This window comes from Dermacentor variabilis, chromosome 6 (assembly GCF_050947875.1).
Source record: "Dermacentor variabilis isolate Ectoservices chromosome 6, ASM5094787v1, whole genome shotgun sequence".
Lineage (NCBI taxonomy): Eukaryota > Metazoa > Arthropoda > Arachnida > Ixodida > Ixodidae > Dermacentor > Dermacentor variabilis.
The window spans coordinates 68,094,601-68,115,074 of record NC_134573.1 but is presented as its reverse complement, the minus strand read 5'-3'; the positions used below and the strand labels follow the sequence as shown (position 1 = coordinate 68,115,074).

Sequence of the window (20,474 nt, the reverse complement as noted above, 5' to 3'; positions counted from 1 at the left end):
CCGGGATGACGCTCAGCTCAGCAAGAGACATGACGATGGTAGAAGCCGAGGCAAAGCACAAGACCGGGACGTCTGGACGTGGCCCAGCATTCGATCCACTCCCGTCTAAAGCTCGCCGCACTGTGTGGTTTTATCAGCTGGTCCGCCCCGTTGCTGGAATAGCTATGTCTCACGGCACGCGCACCAACCATGGGCACTTCTGCACTCTTTGGCTCCGCATGCTGAACACAATCATTGAAATCCTGTGCATTTCACTTCCTGGCCCCGCACACTAAGCACAAGCATCTAAGTGCCATCCTCCTACCACACAATGCAAAAATCCTGGACACAGGGAGATGTATGCCTCCAATTTTTGTCGCCTGTTCGCCTGTTCCAGGAGTGGGCAACACGTGGCAGCCCTCCCTGAAACGCTGCTTTCTGCAGATGACGGCAGGTGGCAACACAAGTTTATGCTTGCGCCGTCTTGGCAGCAGCTCACATCCCCATAAGCACAGGCAGATTTGCACTTTTTTTTTAATAACCAGACAATTAACTGTGCCAAGTGTTATACTAAACGAAGTCAACACCAAAATGCGATCATTCTGAAAAATCTGAGCGAGAACAGCGCAGCGGTGAGCGCAAAACCTTTTTTCGAATACATGCTGCGAAATATTCAGGACCCTGTAGAACTTAATATAGCTATTGAGCAATGCAGCTTCCATATTCACATAGTAGAAGGGCTCTCAATTTTTTTAACTAGATAAATGTCAGGATATGTAGGATGTGACATGCATGCATGACTTGCCATTTGGGCCACAAAGTATGTGCTCATGGTTATGATGTAGCCATGGTTGTTTCTGTAGACATGTATCTGGATATACATGACATGAGTGTCATGAAATGACGTTTGACATGCATGCATGTTGCGACACATTTGGCATAGCATTTGGGCCACTAGGCATGTGCTCGTGGTCATGATGCCGTCGTCATTGTTTCTTCAACTGGATATATATCAGGATATGCATGCATGACATGAATGACATGGCATGGCATGACATTTTGGCCACTGGGTATGTGTTGCGATTGCGGTCGTGTCTTTAATTGAATATATGTATCAGTATATATGCATGACAGGAAGGGTGTGAATGACGTGACATGCTTGTCACGACTTGACGTGGATAGTATGAATGACATGCCTGCATGTCATGCTTGTGGTCATGATGCTCTTGTGGTCGTATCTTTAATGGCTGTATATGAGTGCTATATGCATGACATGGCATGATTGACAACTAGTGGTGCTTTGTGGTAACCCAAATGATTCTGGGTGGCAAGCTATCTGCAAAATGTGTTGCATACCATTGATTCCCACCGTGTGTGAGACCTGCATAATGTTTTTTTCTACACAGTTACTGTCATGAATCTAGACATTTTTTTCCTTTTTGTATTGTCCCTAACATGACTGTGCAACAAATTTCTGGCGTTCACATGCATTGTGTGCGCAGGCTTCACTACCGCGTCTACTACGTGCTGCATGTAATGGAGAGGCCAGGGATAGCGACACTCAACATATCCAGCCGACCGGGCCAGCAGAGTCTCTGGAAGTTTCGGTATGCACTCGCACATCTCTTGAATGTGGCAGTTTTTTTCCGGAAAAGGAGGCAGCTGCTATTCTTTTGTACCATTTCGGAGGTGAACTGAAATTCTTTTACACGAGTCCCGTGTTAATGCATGCCAACGATTCTAAAGAAAACTTCATCCAGCTGAAACCTTTGCTAAAGTAAAGGTTCACTGTACTAACGGGAGTGACGCACCACTGTAGTTTATTGGCTATGGCATTGTACAGCTGAGCTTATGGTGACGGCTTCTGTTCCTGGTTGTGGCACCCATAGTTTGATGGAGGTGTATTGCTAAAATGTTGGCACGCTTATTAGACCTAGGTGCATGTTAAAAAGCCCAAGATGGCCGAAGTTATTTCAGTCTCCCACTACTGTATGTCCTTCACAGTTGTGTCGTGGTTTTAGCAAGTAAAACCCCAGAAAAATAATAATTTCTACCCAAAGGGAATGCATTCTGCAGTTCCATGTGTGTCTGTCTTTTGGTTGTTGCCGAGATCACAGCCCTTCTTGCAGGGAGCAGGGGCAGCGTGTACGCTTCACCCACGAGCAGATGCGCATCATCAATCATGAGCTGGCACCCACCGACGTCGTGCGCATCCTGGCGTTTGCTGGTGAGTGTGCTGCTTTTAACCAGCTGATTTTTGTTAGTGATTTGAAAGCAAGCTGTCGAACCAAACTGGAACTGAACCGAAAACTGTAGCTGTACTGTTTTCAACTGAACCGGAACCGAAGCAAACCATTATTTTCCTGGCATCCTAGGACCGAACCTGAACTAGAACTCATTGAAGGAAGTGTTCTCAACTGGATCGAAAAATGACTCAGAAGGTCTGTGGGCCCTCTGGTAGGGCTCATTAGAGTGGGAACGTTGGACAAAGGCTTAAAGCCTCTTGTATGAGATAAATGATTCCCATGCTCTAGGGAAGGCCCAAATAACTTCAGATTACCTGAACTCAGCTCTGATATTCTTTATGTTGTTCGTTTTTGTGCAACCAAGGCTGTCCTTAGTGCGATCGGAAATGCAGGCACTTCATGCATACTTGCTAATCTTGCTGCAGCAAACGGACCGGAATAGTTCTGTTCAGTTCATCTTCTGTTTTTAATTTAATGCTGCATGCAGTGGGCTGAGTTTCAGTTGCAATCCACCTACTCATGAAGAAAGAATCTGCATTGAAACTCTTGTAGTTCTTTCCAATTCTGCTTGTTGTCATGTGTGATCTGACAATGCTTCAGGAGGCAATGACAGGAAAAGTAAAGGAGAGAAAGGCCCCCCCCCCCCTTTAATTTACAGACCATATACATTTGCAATTAAGAAATAAATGTTTATTTAGTACTCAAAGTAAATATAAGTGTGGTGTAAGTTTGCTCTACTTAGTACAATGGAAGTCCAATTATATGACTTTCTTGGGACTGTGTGAAAACGACGTATAATCCAACCAACAGAAATTATGGTTTTGCATGAAAGAATTGCAAGGAGCTTCGATATAAACTATCTGCTAATACCTTAAAAGGCTGAAAAGCCAAAACAGCAAAAATGAATAAAGAAGAGAAGAATAATGTAGTGCTGGTGCCAAGCCTGCTACATGGCCGCTCGATGCAAAGCAAGGTGCGGCCAGCTACGTCGCGCCGCGGACAATAGGCAGGCGCGTCTCGGCCGAGTTTACAGTTGCGACTGCTTTTCTTGGTGAGGGCGCGACCGGTCGGGGATGCTTTCGCAACTTCGTGCCGGGGCTAAGCGGGCGTTGGTTCTCGCGTCAGAACATGTTTGCCTCGATCTCTACGCACTAATCTCGTGCTTTTTCGCGTGCGTCTGTGTGAGCAAGTTGGTTCGCGTGCGTGTGTGTGAGCAAGTCGGTTCGCGTCGGAACGTGTTTGCCTCGTGCGGTATGCATTAATCTCGTGCTTTTTCGCGTGCGTGTGTGTGAGCAAGTTTGCCTGTGCTTGCTGTGCTTTGTTAAGGCTTTTTGGTGTGCATGTGTGCCGTAGCCAGCCTCGTTCAAGTGGCGCGATGACGCGCAAATGTTGTGTGCCACTCTGCGACACGAATGCCAAAAAGGACCCGACTGTGAAACATCACGAGTTCCCATGCGACTTGGAGCGTCGAGAAGCGTGGCTAAAAAATATCTCTCGCCAAGGAGTGTCGGGAAAAGGAAGCTAGTGGGAACTGAGCGATAGATCTCTGGTATGTTCCCTGCACTTTACACAAAGTGACTATAAAACGAACACGGAACTTAGGCCCCTGCTTCCGAATGCGGTACCGACCGTGTTTTGCAAATATCCACAGTACCTGCAAAAGGAGAATGTGCAGCCCAAAAAACGCCATCAAGGAAACTTTACTGATCACACAGTAGTTGAAGCAAGCGATAATTGCGGCAGCTCAGGAGAAAGCCCCAACATCGAAAGTGCCTTGCAGTTTCTCAGCGATGAGGTGGAAGCTCTAGTTCCAAAGACTGCCTTAGAATCATGCTCTGAACGTAGTTTTTCTGTTGACCAGGCCTGCCAAACTACATTAGATATTGTGGACGTCCTAGAACAGTCAAAGCAAGCAGCCAAGAGATTGAAAAAAAAAAAAGTTGCCCGTCAAGGAGAAGAGTTGAAAAAATTGCAGTCCGAACGGGACGAAATGAAAAACCGCCTCTTAGTTTATGAAAACAACAACAAAATTCAGTCCTTTGTTCAGGTATTACAAAGAGCGGAAAAAGGAGACAAAGCTGCTGTTTTTATCAGCAACTAAGTGGCCACTTCAGGGGAAAAAAACCTGCCTACAATGAAAGAATACTGCGGGAATGTGTTTTACGGAAAGCGTGCTCAAATAAAGGGCATAAGCATGTTCGAAGTAGAGGCCTTTTGAAGCTTCGTTAAAAGAGACGCACTCCTTAGATAACCTCTAGCATCACTCAATATGCTTCGTTTTCATGAGAAACAAGCACTGATGATTATTTGCAATGATAAGCATTTTTATTTCATCTAAGTTGGTTTGAATTACTTGGGAAACCCGTACAAGTTCTCCCTATGTAAAGTTTTTACTTTGCGTACGTGTTCACGAGAAGTGAATAAAAGTACTAATAGATTGCTTCAAGCAGAACCTCTCGATGGACGTGCACCAACCGGTCGTGCATCATACGGGCAACGGTCACGGATAGCGTTCAGGCGTATTCTAGAACAGATTTCCACCCCTGTGACAATCTGTTGGCGTTTGTGGCGTAATCAGCACATCCATCGACGACTTAAAAGATTTTGTCTGCATTTTCCAAGTATAAAACGCATTATTTATGCCTTGACTGGAGTGGAGATCGCGCGTGCCGATGAAGCTGTGAAGGCGCTCTCTATCAGCAGCCATCCCCGAGCGGTGGTGCCGCAGCGGGCGCACGGAGAACTAGGCCCGAGACGCCATTCAGGCGCGATGCAGCGGGCCGCACCTTGTGCTTTTGGATCGAGCGGCCGTGCCTGTTATTAGAGGGATTTAGCTTGTATCATGATACGTGACTTCCAGGCTGTTAAACTTTCTTTTCTCACCTACACACTTTAGAAAAATTGGTCAATCTCTTATAGGCTTTCTTTGAGCCGCGCAGCAAGAGCTTTTTTTCAAGCGCAGCAGTGTTCACAAGGAGGTTGCCTGTACAGAAGGGTCTCTGAATGTTGTTAATGCTACGTCGCACATCCGCAAACGTAGGCACAGGCATGGCAGCATCTGTGGTGTCATCCTCGTTCGAGATGGCAGCCAGCAGTGTCGGCACAAGGGAATACCTCCTCGCATGCCTTGTCTCATACGATAACCCACACTAAACCAAGAACCAAATGATGGACGCGTGAGAAGTCTTGTGTGCCCGCGTGTAGACAGAAAGCTCTGAACTCCCTGCATGAACAGGCGTGTCTGACAGGACCTGCATGCCTTCCGGTGGCTAATCAGTTCGATCTTTGCACATGCTTTCATGCTTTCCACATGCACTGGGGCAGTATTCTTGAGCTACTACTTTCGTAATAGTTTCACTTTCGCGAGACTCAGTGCTGGACGTGTCAAAGTATATGGCCCATAGCGCTCTTGACACTGTGCTAAGATAGCGAGCTTCGCACAGCCCCAAAAGCACTGTTGGCTGTACACGTGGATGCATTCGGTGCCAGCTCAGGTGAAATCTTGGGAAATGAAACTATCTATAAAAGTGATTGCCAAAGAATACTGTCCATGGCCCCTGCTTTTGTCACCATTCCCTCTGTCCACTTTGCATGTGGGAATTTTTTCTCGCGGTCATTATTGGTACAGAACCCTCGCTACAGGAGCGGGCGGTGCTGTAAAAAAAAATGGGGGGAAGCCAGAACGGACCACCAACACAAAAAAATGCAGAGAGAGAAAGCTTTATGAGATGGCAACAAAGGCAGATGGCTGAGCGGTGGTTGAGCACTGGAAAGATGGAGAAGGGAAACGAACGTTGAGAAGGCAGCAAATACTCGGGAATAAAAACAGAAGCCGGGGTGGGGGAGCCTGGAAACCAGTCAGAGCCTTCCGTATGCGAAGGGGCATTCTCCCCTTCCGTCAGGAGCGAATGGCGCCGCAAGGTAGCTGCCACATGCTGGCAGCGTTTGTTCCGTGTTTGCCATTGTGTTTGCAGTTTCGCACGAGTCGTCAAATGAGTGGGACGATTGCAATCTTGCATCGTATAATCAAGGTAGTTAATGCATTGTCTCTATGGGGAGTCTGCCGGCACTATGATAATCTGTCATAACACACAGGATGTTGCAATATCGGAGTGAACATAATCGGGGTCCCACTTTACAGATACTTGAAACGATACCAGGCAACCACTTTAGTTTGGTGCAACATTGCAAAATAATAAAAACAGAAGAAACACAGCCTCGGTAGCTGCCTTGTGGGTGTAGTGCCACATGGCCATTAAAAAATCGATCTGCATCAATTGTACAGAAAAATACCTAATGGTGCAAAATCCTGTAATGTGACAGACACGTTAATTTAAATTAAAACACGCACAAAAGGAAGACACATAAATGATGGCTTCTTGTGTTTTAATTTGCAGCAAAAAACCTCTTTTGGCAAGCACCAACTAGGCCGACAAACAGTTCTGTTGTAGCATACGAAGCGGGGAGTGACATAACTACACTTTCATGTGTAAAAGAAGAACCCACCTAGAACCTGACCTAATTTGTGTTCTTATAGCGCTATGAAAAGGCCACGCATACTTAGTACTCCTGAAGAGCAGTGTGAACACGATGAGTGGTGACGGCAACAGCAACGTGAATATGCACAACGGCATAGAGCTCAGGCTAGGCAGGACACAGCAATTTCTGCCCAAAGCAAGCCATGCACTGTTAGGACACCTGAAGAGCAGCGTGAATACGATGAGTGACTAAAATAACAGCAGCTTCAACTTGCACAATGGCATTATGCTCGGGCTCGATAGGACTCAGTTCAAGGCTATGTCACTTTGGTCTACTGGATCAGGTGATACCACAACTTTGCTGGCCACCCTCTTAACAACATGGATTGGAGCCCATTTCTTTTTTTTGCACACATATGTCACAAGTCACTCGCATTGCAGAATATCCTTCAAAAACACAGTAGAACCTCGTTGATACGTTTGCGTTACATGAGTTTTCCCGGCACCACCGTTTGCAATTGTGAACACAAAGAAATGACCCATTAGAGTTACGATTTTTCACTGGTTTATATGTGCCCAGAAAACAAGATTTTTCGGTACCAACATTCAGTATGTCACCAAACTGTGATTGTATGATACGTTTTCTGGCTGCTGGATCCCATGTAAACAAGAAAATGCATGAGGCATGCGCGATCGAGAATAATATATGGCTGCCCACTGTGGCAGCTTCACCGCAATAGTCGCCCACCCGTCTCACATGAAAATGCCGGTGCGCGCTCAGTTCCTCATTTCAGTACCTGCAAATCTCTGGGGTCATCGCATGCACTATTCACTGCTATCATCGCCAATCATATCGCGATAAGCACCTTCACCTGTTTCACAGTGTGTGGTGCTGTTGCAAGCGTAGTGCATGCTTTTAACAGGCGATAAACAAAATGTGCCGCCGTACCCTGCTGCAGACTGCAATCATATACGTTTTCTGGCCACTAGGTCCCATATGGACAAGAAAAGGTGCAAGGCGTGCGCGATCAGGAAGGGTATATAGCCACCCGTCTCATGTGAAAACAGCAGCGCACACAGTTTTATTCCGGTACCGGCAAATTTCCGCTCGATTCACAGCTGTCGCCGCCAAACTTATTGCGATAAGCATCTTCACGCATCTCTTTTACAGCACGTGATGCGTAGTGCCGATAATTGGTAGCGTACCGCATCACAGCTTTTAGTACGCGATATCCCAAATGCGCCTCCGTTTTCTGCTGCAGGCAGCACGATGTGGGCATCACGTTTCACTTCGGCGCCATCAGGCGTCGCCCATCAGGTCGATTTTGTTTCAGTTTCCCGATGCCCTCTTAAAACACCACGCAATAAGAAGACCGCAGAACGTGCCTCCGGCCGCCGGAGCACCACCAGCTCAATGCTCATTGGCGTCTCGTGCAGCAACGAACGACGCGACACTTTTCATTACGTAGATGTCAACAATAGCTGAATCTGTCAAATTTCTTTAGTTACCTTGGATCGTACGTTTTTTCGGCTAGTACGTTTTTCCTTGCGTGTTTTCTTTTTCAGAACGTATAAATGACATTCTACTGTATTGTACTCCATTGTATTCTACTATTGTATTCTTCTACGGCAATGCCTAAAAGCTCACGTCGCCCAGCATGCAGCAACTGTGGCTTGCAGTGGTGCCCCTCACGCTCATCAAAATGCTTGTCATGCATTTTTTTTCCCATATAAGCTTAAACTGCTGCAGTGCATAGAGTTTCAATTTATAGGAAACTTTATGGTACCATGGCGACACCAATGCATGTCTGTACCACAAATCATGCGGGAAAAGCCCCGCGTGTCTGTTACAGTGCGCTGCTCAAACAGCGAATATCATCATCCATCGACAAGAGTCTGTCAGGCAAATGCTGCTAAATGGCCCTCAGCTTGCAAGATTTCCCGCACTAGTGTATTACGAGGGCAAATCAGAAAGCCTTTGCCCCTATCTTTTATTAGCCAAAATGAAGTACATACAGGTAACTACATATATACGTACTGTTCTACATACCTTACACTTTTTTTCCACTCAGTCTCCACTCCGGTTCAGATATTTGTCCCATCACAGCACTAAATTTGAGATCCCCCTGTGGTCAGACAGTGACGCATGCAGCCTCTCCGAATGCTCATTGTCATGCAAGTCTCCACGGCCTTTTGCGAACTCGCAACACCATCACCTCACACTTCTCAGAGCGAGACACTTTTCCCGATACGTGAGCTGCATTTCCCTGTGGATTTCGATGGGCATTTGTCCCTTGCTCCATAGAAAACTAACAACACTTCGTTGCTTGTACACTGTCGACGTGTGAAGCACAACCACCATCTTCAACAACTGACAGCAGCACCGTGTCGCGGAGCTACCGGCAGATAAGCTGGTCTGCGGTCCAAGAAAGGTCCACCACTGGGAATGGATCTGTTGACTTTGCAACTATAGCCTTAATTTGGCAAAAAAGAATAGGGGCAGAGACTTTTTGATTTGTCCTCATACGAACCGCCCTCACAAACATGAATGAAAGTCCCTTAATGTTGCCACCATGGTCCTGCAAATTTCACAGTTCTTAGCCTTGCACACTGCTGCCATGTGGGTCCCTCACGAAGACAACCAAAGTGCAGCTGTGGCATGCAGTGGCTGGTTAAATCCATAACGCAATCTAACATTTCTTCTTTATATCAAGAAATTGCGGAAATGAATAGGGGAAAACTGGTTTTCGTTTTTCAACATTCTTGAGCCCACGTTGCCCAGCATGATGCCGTTTGTGGAACCCCTTTGTTCCGCGAAACGCAGTTTGAGAACCCCCTGCATTAAACCGTTCTCATGCCCTTGTCATTAAGTTGCAGTTGTGTTGTCATCAGGCCATCGCATCCTTTCAGGTTCAGTCTTGATGGGCAGTAAAAAAAGAAAAAAATATTGGAGGACACTTAAGCTTTGCCTTTAAGAGTGGAACGCAATAGCATTAAAAAATCCTTGACTGATTCTCATGCTCCCCAGCATATGTAACACTAATGTTTACCGGGAAACGCTGGCCGCGAACGCTACTCACGAAGGCGGGTTTTGTGGTATGAAATGTGTCATCTTGCGTGGGCTGCGATGCGGCAAAGGCCAGCCCCAGCTAGCGGTATTTCAAGGAGCTGGGCGCGCCACTCCGTGGCCCCCAAAACACTTGCGCACCAGCGCATGCGAATGGCGGATGATGCGCCCAGTCTGTGAATCGTAGAAATGCTGGAAAAGGGTTTTTTTCTTTAGTTTTCGCCTAACAGAATTATGTTTTCTCGTATAGTCAAATTACAGTCCAAGAGCTATCATATCTGTAGGTGGTGTGTATGTTGTAGGTTATGATTTTTACACATATTTTTGCTTGAGAAGTTCAATTAGTTTAGTTCATCCCTTGCGTCACATGGATGGCCTGGGTATGGGTGGTTCTAAAACCTTTTTGCCGAAACGACGTTTGATGTCGGATTTTCTGTGACACTGGCTCCTTAACGCTATCGTGTTAAAGGAACTTGGCCCTCCACTGCTACTGACTCGTGCCCATGTGGCAATGTGCAACTGACAGCCATGTGCACTAACCATTGTGTCCTTGCACAGCTATTGTGCTGAGTAGTTTTTGTTGGGTCTCCTACAATACACAGACCCGAAGAGTGGTGGTGTCTGTGCAAAAATCTATGAGGCCACGGCAGGCAGTACTGTAGTGGACAAAGATAATATTGTGTGTTTTGCATGTTGGAGACAGAGACTCACGTCCCATTGGATGTGGACTGTTGCTTGAACAGCTGTAACTAAGATGGCACTGGCACGAGCCCTCACATTCTGTGTCCTGAACCTCTTCTTTTTCTACAGTTGTCAACATTGCATGGCCAAAGTAGTTCTGGAAAAAATGGCAGTGTCCTCAGCAGGAGCCTGCCGTTCTTGCACTAAACTGAGATTTATGTAACTGGAATTTTTGTCAGCTGGAAGATGAGATAATGAACTTATAATGTACCGTAAAAACTTGCGTATAATACGAACCCGCACATAGTACGAGATGAAATTTTTGGGACGCGAAATGGAATTACTGTCTTCCTCAGCTGCGCTCTCTTTGGATAGTTTTTTGTCGGACATATCTTCCCAGAGGTACTCATCCTCTGTGCCATCGAGCGCGTTCAAGCTGCCACACTTCTTGAATGCGCAATGCACAAGGTCCTCTGGTAGGCTGGCCCATGCATCCACAATCCACTTGCATAGCGTGGCTGGCGAAGCCCGCTTCAGCCGCCCGGTCGGCATCACTGCAGGCCCACCTGAGCGCATCCAATCTACAAAACACCGCTTGACCGCGTCCTTGAACGGCTTTTTCACGCAAACATCTAAACGCTGCAGCTGAGACGTCATCACACCCGGGATAACGACGAGTTCAGTGCCGGATTCACGCAACAGCCTCTTCACTGAGTCGGTAAAATGGCAACGAAACGCATTCAGCACGAGGATGGACAGGAACGACAACAGTGCGCCAGGCCACCTACACCAGATGGACTTTATCCAGTCGAGCACAAGACTCTCGTTCATCCAATCTTTCTTATGGCTTCTCACGACCACATTTTTTGGCAGCTCCTCACCTTTAGGCACTGTCTTTCGCTTGGAGACGACATAGGGCGGAAGTTTGCGTCCGTGTGCCGTGCACGACAACGTGACGGTAACTCGCGTTTTCTCGCTGCCAGTGGACCGGATATAAACTTGTTTAGAGCCCTTTCCATGCACAGTGAGGGGCGATGGCAGGTCCAGGTAAATCGGCGTTTGGTCAGCATTGCTGATTTGCCCTAGCTGGAAGTTCTTGGACTTGCGCAGCGAAATAACATGGCGCTGGAAAGCTAAAAGCAGCTCTTCGAGCGATTCGGGCAGCTTTTGCGAAATCGAAGTTCGGCGGCGTAAGGAAAAACCAGCACGCCACATGTAACGATAAATCCAGTGCTTGCTAGCTTTGAAGGCGGAGCTCGGTAGCCCTTTTTCTCTTGCAAGCTCCCTAGCTTTTGCCTGCATAAGCTCCACACTCGCAGCTAGATGTGCGGCTCGCTGTTGGCGTACGAACTCTGTCAGGGTGAGTTCGATTTCTGGGAATGCCCCACTCTTCGAGCTGCGAAAGCTTCTTCGCGTTCTGCTGCACGTGAAAAGGGCTTCCTTCTGTTGAAGTCATCTGCGAATGCTTCCCTCGTTGACGCCAAACTGTCTCCCGGGCCGCACTGTTGCCGATGTCCTGTGCAGCTAAAATAACCTTTCTGTTGAAAGCAGCTGAGTACTGTTTTCGTGGTTCTGACATCTTGGCCCTTCAATGCGGAATAAAAAAGATGCACTTCGTGAAGGGTGGTTTGTACGTGTGCTGCCAAGGTACGCACTCAACAATAAAGAAATGATGCTGTAGTCACGCAGCAATAACGAAACCAAGCCATAGCCATGCAGCAATAAGGAAGCCAAGCCGTAGCCATGCAGCAATAACGAAATCAACCCATAGCCACGCAGCAATCACGAAACCAAAACTTCTAGCCTGAATTTCTGCCTGAAATTTTCGTTCGGGTACGCATATAGTATGAGGCAAAAATTTTGGATGCTAATAATAGAAAAGAAAGATGCGTGTTATACGCGGGTTTTTATGGTAAGTTCTTTTGCATCCACCTGTGGAGAGGAAGAGACCTGAAAAAAAAAATTGTGTGTGGCTAAAGACTTAATACTGGTACACTTCAGTTACGGCAAGTCTGGCTTCTTCATCAGGGCAAACTCTTTGGTGAACATAAGTTGCTTGTCATCATGCAGGGACAGGCAAGACGTCTACGCTCATGGAATATGCCAGGTTGAGGCCTGCAGCCAAATTTCTCTGCATCGTCTACAACAGGTGTGTCACACTGCCTTGTGTTGATGTTTGATTGATTGATTGATCCTCAAACAATGTAACACAGGTGCTATATAAGACACCATGTACAGAGCACTGAAATTTTCTGCAGTTTGCACGTTTGTGTAGTGAACTTTCTTCACTCCCAGATTGCCTGAAATGTGCAAGGGAAACTATCTACTTTAACATTTCACATATGTTTCACATGAGCACCCTCAGTGCCTTTTTTATCGCAAATCATTATGCCCACCGCAACATACGAGTTCATGTCCGACGACAGCTTCACCTTTGAACACCGTGCTTTTAGTGAACCAGGCACTAACTGCCCCAGCTACACAGTTAGATGTCTGTGACAGATAACGTAGCAAGCAAAGCCAAAATAAGTGCTTTTGAAGGTATAGTTGCATATGGCGGCAATATAGCAAGTGTACCATCATGGGCAATTGAAGCGCAAACAAGTTAGGCCAACTATAATGAATTATTTCATTTTCAGTTTGAAAAGTTAGTGGTGTTGGCATGATTTGTCAAGCAGAAGCACTAGATATTGCATCACCATGCATCATAATCATGCATTCGCATTGGTGCATTGCGGGAATGCCCAGTGTGGCGATTTTGTCGTGGCCAGTGCTCCCTGCTGGTTATGTGCCAGCCTGCTGAGGCAGTGACAGTAACAGCATGAGTAGCAGCACTAAATGCAAGGCCTTCCTCGACTCTCACTTGAGAACAATTAGGAACTGTACTATATTGCTAGCAATCTCAATCAATGAGAAAAACGAGGGTGCCCTCGCTCGTTTGCGGATACCACAGGGCACACCATCCATGATCTTGGAAGTCGAGAGAAGCTATCCATGACTCCCTGAAAGAAAGTACGGATTCTCAGTCGATATGTTCAACCTGCCAACAGCTGGCAGCTACGAGACAAAAACCAGACAAAGCTGTATCGCTGGGCCAGAAGGCAGCAGTTTACTTTATAGGTATTGAGGCACCCAGCGCCTTTGCGCCGGCATTCACCTGTACTGTGTGGGGAGCACACGCGCCCATCTTCCCCCACGCCGTCGCGTCGAGAGCCGGCATAGACAGGGGAGAGGCGCAGTCTGCCCTCTCCCGATTCTCCCTCGCTCTCGCGACGCGCGCGCCCTTCCTCCCCGACTCGCGGGGAGGATGGGCGAGGAGGACATTCCTCTCGCCCAGGTAAAAAGGTACAAAACAGCGCGACCGGGGGAGACCCTCTCTCTCTGAGGCCGGACCCCTAACCTGCCGGACTGGAGTACCTGCCGCAACACGTGAGTGACCACGTTGCCTGACTATCCCGGGCAACGAGGCCAGCCTATTTATTATTATTACAGAGAGGACGCCCCTCTGCCAGTGTTCTTTATTGCCGGTAGCAATAAACGTTCTTACAGTTGACGCCGCTGGTTGCCTTATTCGTTCGAACCCGACGTAGCCGCGATTCCCGCGCTACGGGTTGGGGAGTAACACAAAGCGACTGCGTGGGGCTAGATCCGGAGCTCGCCTTCAGCCCTAGCCGCACGCAGAGTGGAACCCCCACATTTGGCGCTACCAACGTGGATCGAATTCGGCAACACGGCGAGTCTTCTGGTGTGTGTTGGCGCTAGGACTACCCACGTTTCAGCGAACGATGGCGGCTGGCTTGTCTGACCTCTCAGATTTGTTCATGTTGTCAAATGTAGCGACGCAAAGTCAGCGGCCTATTGCTAACGCGGCGGCAGCTGCTGAACAAACCAGCAGCTTTGGTTTTGAGTGTTTCACGCGGAACAGTCAGGCGGGCGCAAATGCCACGTGGGCAGGGGTTAACCCTAATACGAGGCGCACCCCGTCGAGCCCCTCGCCGCATCGCGACGCGGACATAGAGGCACACATGCCACTAGATAACTCGACCCGGACGGCAGAGGCATCCGGCCCTTTGGGCGAGAGTTTGCCGTCTAGCGAGGCAATGCTGCAAAATGCGTTGCAAATCATGCAGAGCTTAGCCGGCGCCCTGCAAGGCACAATGCAGGCCTCGTCGCAGAGCGAGCGACCACGGATTAAGGTAGACATGCCTACCTACAGTGGGTACCACGATCGCACGAGTGCAAGTGAGTACCTCGACCGTCTGCAGTATTACCAGCAGGCAACCGGGCTTTCAGACGCCGAACTAGTCGCGCGCGTGATCCCGGTTTCACTAACTGACCAGGCGGCTCGATGGTTCCGACTGACTGGACACCGATGCCGCACGGTAGAAGAGTTCCGCGCGAACTTCCGCGAGGAATTTCTTCCGCCCAATTACGAGTGGCGTTTGCGGAGAGAGTTGGAGCTTCGTACCCAGCATCCGGACGAGTCCCTGCTGGAATATGTTCGAGCGATGGACGAACTTTATCGTCTCGCGAACCCTCACGCCACCGATGCAGAGAAAGTTGAGCGTGTCACACGGCAGGCACACCCCACTTTCGCGGCCTATTTCAGAGGATGTAGGTTTACAGACCTAGACGAACTCGCCGCCGAGGCGAAGCGCATCCAGGGGGACATTCTCGCGGCGCGAGCATACCGCCCGCCTCCACCCGCGGCGCTGTCACTCGAGCCTCGCTGCGCGTGGAACGGCGGCGCGATCCCTTCCCACCCGTCTAGAGTTGACGCGTCGGCATCGTTCGCGGAGCAGCAGGTCCAGCGTAGTTGGGAGTTATCAGACCGCGCTTTGGACCCGTACGCCTACGCGCTGAGAACAGCACCGACTAACGCCGCACTCTGCCCGCCGCGACAGGAACGAGAGGCCGATGCGAGACTGGAGGAGCGGCACACGCCGAACGCTCGCGATAGTGTTCGGCGGTGGCACTTCACTTGTGATGGTTGGTAGTTGGCGCACTCACGTCGCCAGGAGCTGCTGGGGGCTGCTCACAACAGGATCGCGAGTCTTCTCTCCGGGAAGAGCACTGGGTATGTATGCACTTTCCTCTCGTCCGCCGGCCCCTTTGTGTGTCGAACCTGAGCTCACGCACTGTGCCTTTGCCCGTATGGCGAGCATGCACTTTGTGCTGATTTGTTCCGGACGCTAACCCGAAGAGCGGTGGCTAGCGCTAGTGTGTGGTCGAACTGCACCAAGCCACACTTATCAGAGGCCCCAAACCGAAGGAGATTGCCCGAGCTATCGTGAGAAAAAGCATCTAACCGCAGGTACTTTTCTCAGCGGCATGTTGCGGGAGCCTTTGCTTTCACAGCAACATGCTCTAGATGTCTCGGTTTGTATTTTCATCCTTTTGCAGGAGACCTTTTGTTCCCGCGAAACCTGGGACCGGGCATTTATGCTGTGTTAGGTGCCTCCCATGACAATAAATGGTTTCTGGAAACTCGGGGCAATACTGTGTTTTCCTGTGTGCGTAGCACTCGGTATCCCCTTCGTGACCCAAGTGTGCGTGCAGTGGCACACTGGGTGATGGCTGACGCGGCCCTGTGGCTCGCTAACGTCGAAACTGTGGTGTTCAGTTTCACATAAATTCCGTCTTATGTAGAAAAGGGAAAGGATAGAAAAAAAGAAAGGAATGTCTCTGGACACACACTCCGAGAGGCGTTACTGCTGTTGAAGAAAATTGAAATACAGAAACTAAAGGAGTACTACTTTTACTGTAAGTGAGAGTATTTCTTGTGAGTACATGCACCTGCAAGAAGGTTTTTGGAGCTGCTAGATTATTGCACTTATTCACGGCACTGCTCCTGCTCTATAGAACCAATTCATAATGGTGACCTGAAATTCTGGCATCGTATAAGATCTTGCTAAAATTTTTTTACATAACTGACACAACTTTTTGGACTGGTTTTGTCACTGCATTGGCCAGACTGTGGTGGAGGGTGATTGGCTGATGTGAACGAGGTTCCATTTGACGAGGTCCCACACTGAATGACACTAGATGTTATGTTGGCAAGCTGCGGCGGTGGTGTTGCCGTGGAAGGTTGGCTTACACCAATCACCACAGTGCATTGGACCTGCATTTTTCCTGCTTTTATGAGTGTCGTACGGCTGATGTGAAGAGTTCTTTGTTGAAATGGCATGAAATCGGGACTGTAGTTGGGCCAACTCTTAAATTAAATGAAATAGATTTTTCTTGTTGAAATTTGTTTTTCATTTCAGCCCAGTTTATATACATCTTTCTTACACTCTTCCGTGGAACAAAAAAAAATTGTTTGCATTTGTCTTTTTTTCAATACGCAGTCAAAATTTAGTGTAGTGAAGTTTTAATATGACGAAGTAAAGTGCAGATTTTACTAACTTCATTATATCAGGGCATAATTGTGTTCAGTATTTCAGAAGCACATTGTACCGGTTTAGCTTGATTTGATGCCTCTGTTTAGTGTCCATTTAGCATCAGGATTCCTGAACCATGCCATTCTTTGTGGTTGTTTTCTCTCGCAGGTCTGTGTGTGACATTGCCAAGCGCACGTTCCCACCCAACGTGACCTGCAGCACAGCGCATTCCCTGGCATTCCGGGCGGTTGGCTTCCAGTAAGCGTCTCTTCTGCATCCTCCTCCTTGTGTATGTGTCAGATGCCTTTTGCAATTATCTTGACTGTATTGCACAAGCATTGACCTGCTGGTCTATTCACAACATGTGATGCAGTACACAACAGAAACAAAGGTCAATGCAGCTTTAGTCAATAGAGACAAAGCTGCTGGGAGTGTGGGCGTTGCCTCATTTGTCGTGCCCGTGGAACTGGAGATGCTAGAAAGCACAGGAGAGTGTGAGGTTGGTTAGCTCTTCGGAGCAAGGGACACAATACGCATGAATGGAAACAATACTAAGAGAGCGTTTACAGTAGGCTTTCGTTAATTCGACTTCAGCTAATTCAATTTTTTAATGAATTCGATCCTGACTGAAGGTCCTGGCTGGTACTGAAATAGGCCCTCACTGGATAACTTGTACTTCACTGGTTGGCATAAATGTGCCAGACCAATATGGTAACTTCAATCATCAACCCAATGCCAGCGTCTTCTGTCTTAACGGTGCTAGGGGACAGTGAATGCATTCGAAGACACATCATCTCCCACCGAAAATGTCTATTTTCAGCTGACTGTAGAAAGATCTTCAAGTAAAAATGGCAAATCACTATTCATGATTACCGTACTTACCTATCTCTAACGCATACTTTTTGTCAGCGTTCCCGGCCTAACCGAGCGAACGAGCGCTGAAAAAGATGGGAGCGAATGCCGCATGCAGCGGGCATAAAAAAAGCGGTGAGAGGGAAGAGGCACAAGGAGGAAAGCGGAAAGGAGAGTGCAGCAGAAGCATGAGGCAGAAAGGGGAGTAGGATATGGTGAAAGCGTGCAAAGAAAAGCGCAGTGCGGCGATGATGGCGCCAGAGTAATGCGTGTCATCTGGGAGGTCTGTCGGCACCAGCTTCTGTGAATCGCACCCATGCGTCACCCACATGCTGGCTCTTGTGATCTCCAGATTAGCGAGGCAGTCACGCCAAACTTCGCTCCATTTGCAACGTGCCACACAAGGCCAATTGTCCGCGCCGCCCAATTAAAACACTTATCAACTGCGTTAAAATTTTGTGCTAGAGATTATCATAATCTTCAGTGAATTTCCTTTTTCAGGAAAATTGGTTTGAAAACTGCCTGTGCAGCGTAATTAATATGAAACCACATTCGTGGTGATAGCAACAGCTTGCCGTTACTTCCACTGTCATTGTCATGGTCATCACAAGATGGCAACAGAACTGGTTTTTGCATAGGATGGCAACGAGGAGGAGCCAGTTTCAGTGTTTGATTAGAAAAGCTCAATCAAAGGATAAGTTCTTTTTGTATGCTAAGCTAGAGGCAACAAAGCCGCACCAGGCTTTCTCCATTCCTGAGAATGGCATGCGTCGCTGGAAGAACAAGTGAAGTGGTTAGTGTATAGGTGTAGGCCACCATACTGTTTGCAACTGTTGCTGTGCTGTTTGATAAATGCGGAATATCAAACGTGCGATGGACTGTATGGAGAACAAAATATTGTAGTCCATAGTGATAAAGTGCTGTTAGAGAGTAACGATGATGCACAATAAGTATAAATACATTTATATTCTCGGAACGTAACCTTTGCTGATTTCATCATTTTCTGATTGCCAGAATCAGAGGCATGCTACATCTTGCTTGTTTGAAATGCACATTAGATTTTTACTTTGTTTAGGAGCTCAATGTGATTTCTACATTAGGTTTATGTTTTTAACCCATAGAAACTAGAACTGCATTCCATTCAGGGGCATATTACAATTACGCAAATACCGTTGAATGAAGTAGTGGTACGTTAGGGTGCCTTGCCTACCTCTTCTTTTAAATCGACCAATTTTGTTGGTCCCATGTTGAGGTTGAATCAACGAAATTCGGCTGTATTGACCTTTGGATGCAATAATGCCAACTAGCTGAAATAGTTCCTCAGCTGTGATTGAGTGTATGTGCTCTGTGTTGCTCTATTATATCCTTCTTCGTCCGCCAGTGTAAGGCTCCAAACTGGACTTGTTTTTCTTTTGTTAAATTTTATTGCTTTCTTTTGTCTCTCTCTCTCTCTCTCTCTCTCTCTCTCTCTCTCTCTCTCTCTCTCTCTCTCTCTCTCTACATCTTTGTTTGCTTGAAACACCATTGTCTCCATTTGCGAATGCACAACTTGTTCACATTGACAAGAGGGAGTACATTTTGATGCACACCCGTGCACAGAGTGAGATTTACAGCTAGCGTGCCCAAAAAGAACTGTGGAGTGGTAAGATAGCAGATGTTCGTACTCAGTGCCTAACAAGTGAAAATGGGTGAAATGCAGCTCATATAGTAAAATTTACTACAGTGAGGCCCGGTTTAGGCAGCAAAATAGACTTCCATTAATTCAGCATCGGTTATTTCTACCTTTCGGTTAATTTGATCTATACCGAAGGTACCAGCCTGCACCCATACATTTCTGTGGGACCAAACTTTCGTTATTTCCTTTTCTGAAATTAGCCTTCTCCAGATAATTCAAACTTGCCTGTTCATCATGCAAATGCTCGACCCCAAGGGTGATCCAAATGGTGACTCCAATAGCGGCAGCGGTGGTCTTGGCGGCATTTAGGGTACAGTGAATGCTTCAAACTCAAGTCAAATCTCCCGTTTAAAATGCCTCTTTTCGGCCTGCCTTAAGAAGATATTATTTTTAAAGCCAAAATGGTAGCTCAGAATGAATAAGTACAATATTCACCCATCTTTAATGCTAGCATTTTTTCAAAAAGGTTTGTCCTAAAATTTCTTGGGTGGTGTAATCTGATACGAAACCAAAACAGTGTTCGCGGTGTTCACAACAGCCTGTCGTCAGAACCAGTTGCCTAGCCAGCATCATTGCCATTGCCATCACAAAATGGTGACCATAGATGCCAACTGAACGAGTTCTCACAGAGTTTGACGACAACGACATACTGTTTTCAGTCTGATTACAAAAGCAAGCACATTCAAACTAAAAGTTCTTTTACATGTTGAGTTAGTGGCTGGCATGTGTCACATCTTCGTGGCATTCTGGAGAATCGCATGCGTCGCAGGACGAGTTCTCGAAGCGATTAGTTTAGGCATGGGCCTACATCCCGTTCGCAGTAGTTGCAAAGTCATTTGATGAATGCAGAGTATCAAACATGCTGGGGAGTGTAAAAAGGGCAACATGTTGTGGTTCTTCATAGACGGAAAATGAAGTGCTCTCTGAGGGTGATGATGATCGACATTATAAGTAAAGCTTCGTTCTGTGAAGGTAAAGTTCACTAGCTTCGTCTTTTCGCTTTTGCCAGAATTGAAGGCAAGCTATGTTTTTCTTGCTCAAAAATTGGATACGAATTTGATTTCTGCTTTGTTTAGAAGCTCAAATGTCATTCTTTTGTTAGTTTTCTACTTTTAA

At 47.3% G+C, this 20,474-nt stretch overlaps 1 protein-coding gene across 1 annotated transcript in view; it reads left to right on the top strand.

Moving 5' to 3' along the window:
* LOC142584837 (F-box DNA helicase 1-like) overlaps nucleotides 1-20,474 on the top strand; it is a 166,885-nt gene that overhangs the window by 64,458 nt on the left and 81,953 nt on the right. The window contains exons 6-9 of the mRNA XM_075695132.1: nucleotides 1,482-1,586; nucleotides 2,109-2,206; nucleotides 12,522-12,600; nucleotides 17,000-17,089. Of these exons, the coding sequence (XP_075551247.1) occupies nucleotides 1,482-1,586; nucleotides 2,109-2,206; nucleotides 12,522-12,600; nucleotides 17,000-17,089 (372 nt within the window). The remainder of the gene's footprint in view (nucleotides 1-1,481; nucleotides 1,587-2,108; nucleotides 2,207-12,521; nucleotides 12,601-16,999; nucleotides 17,090-20,474) is intronic.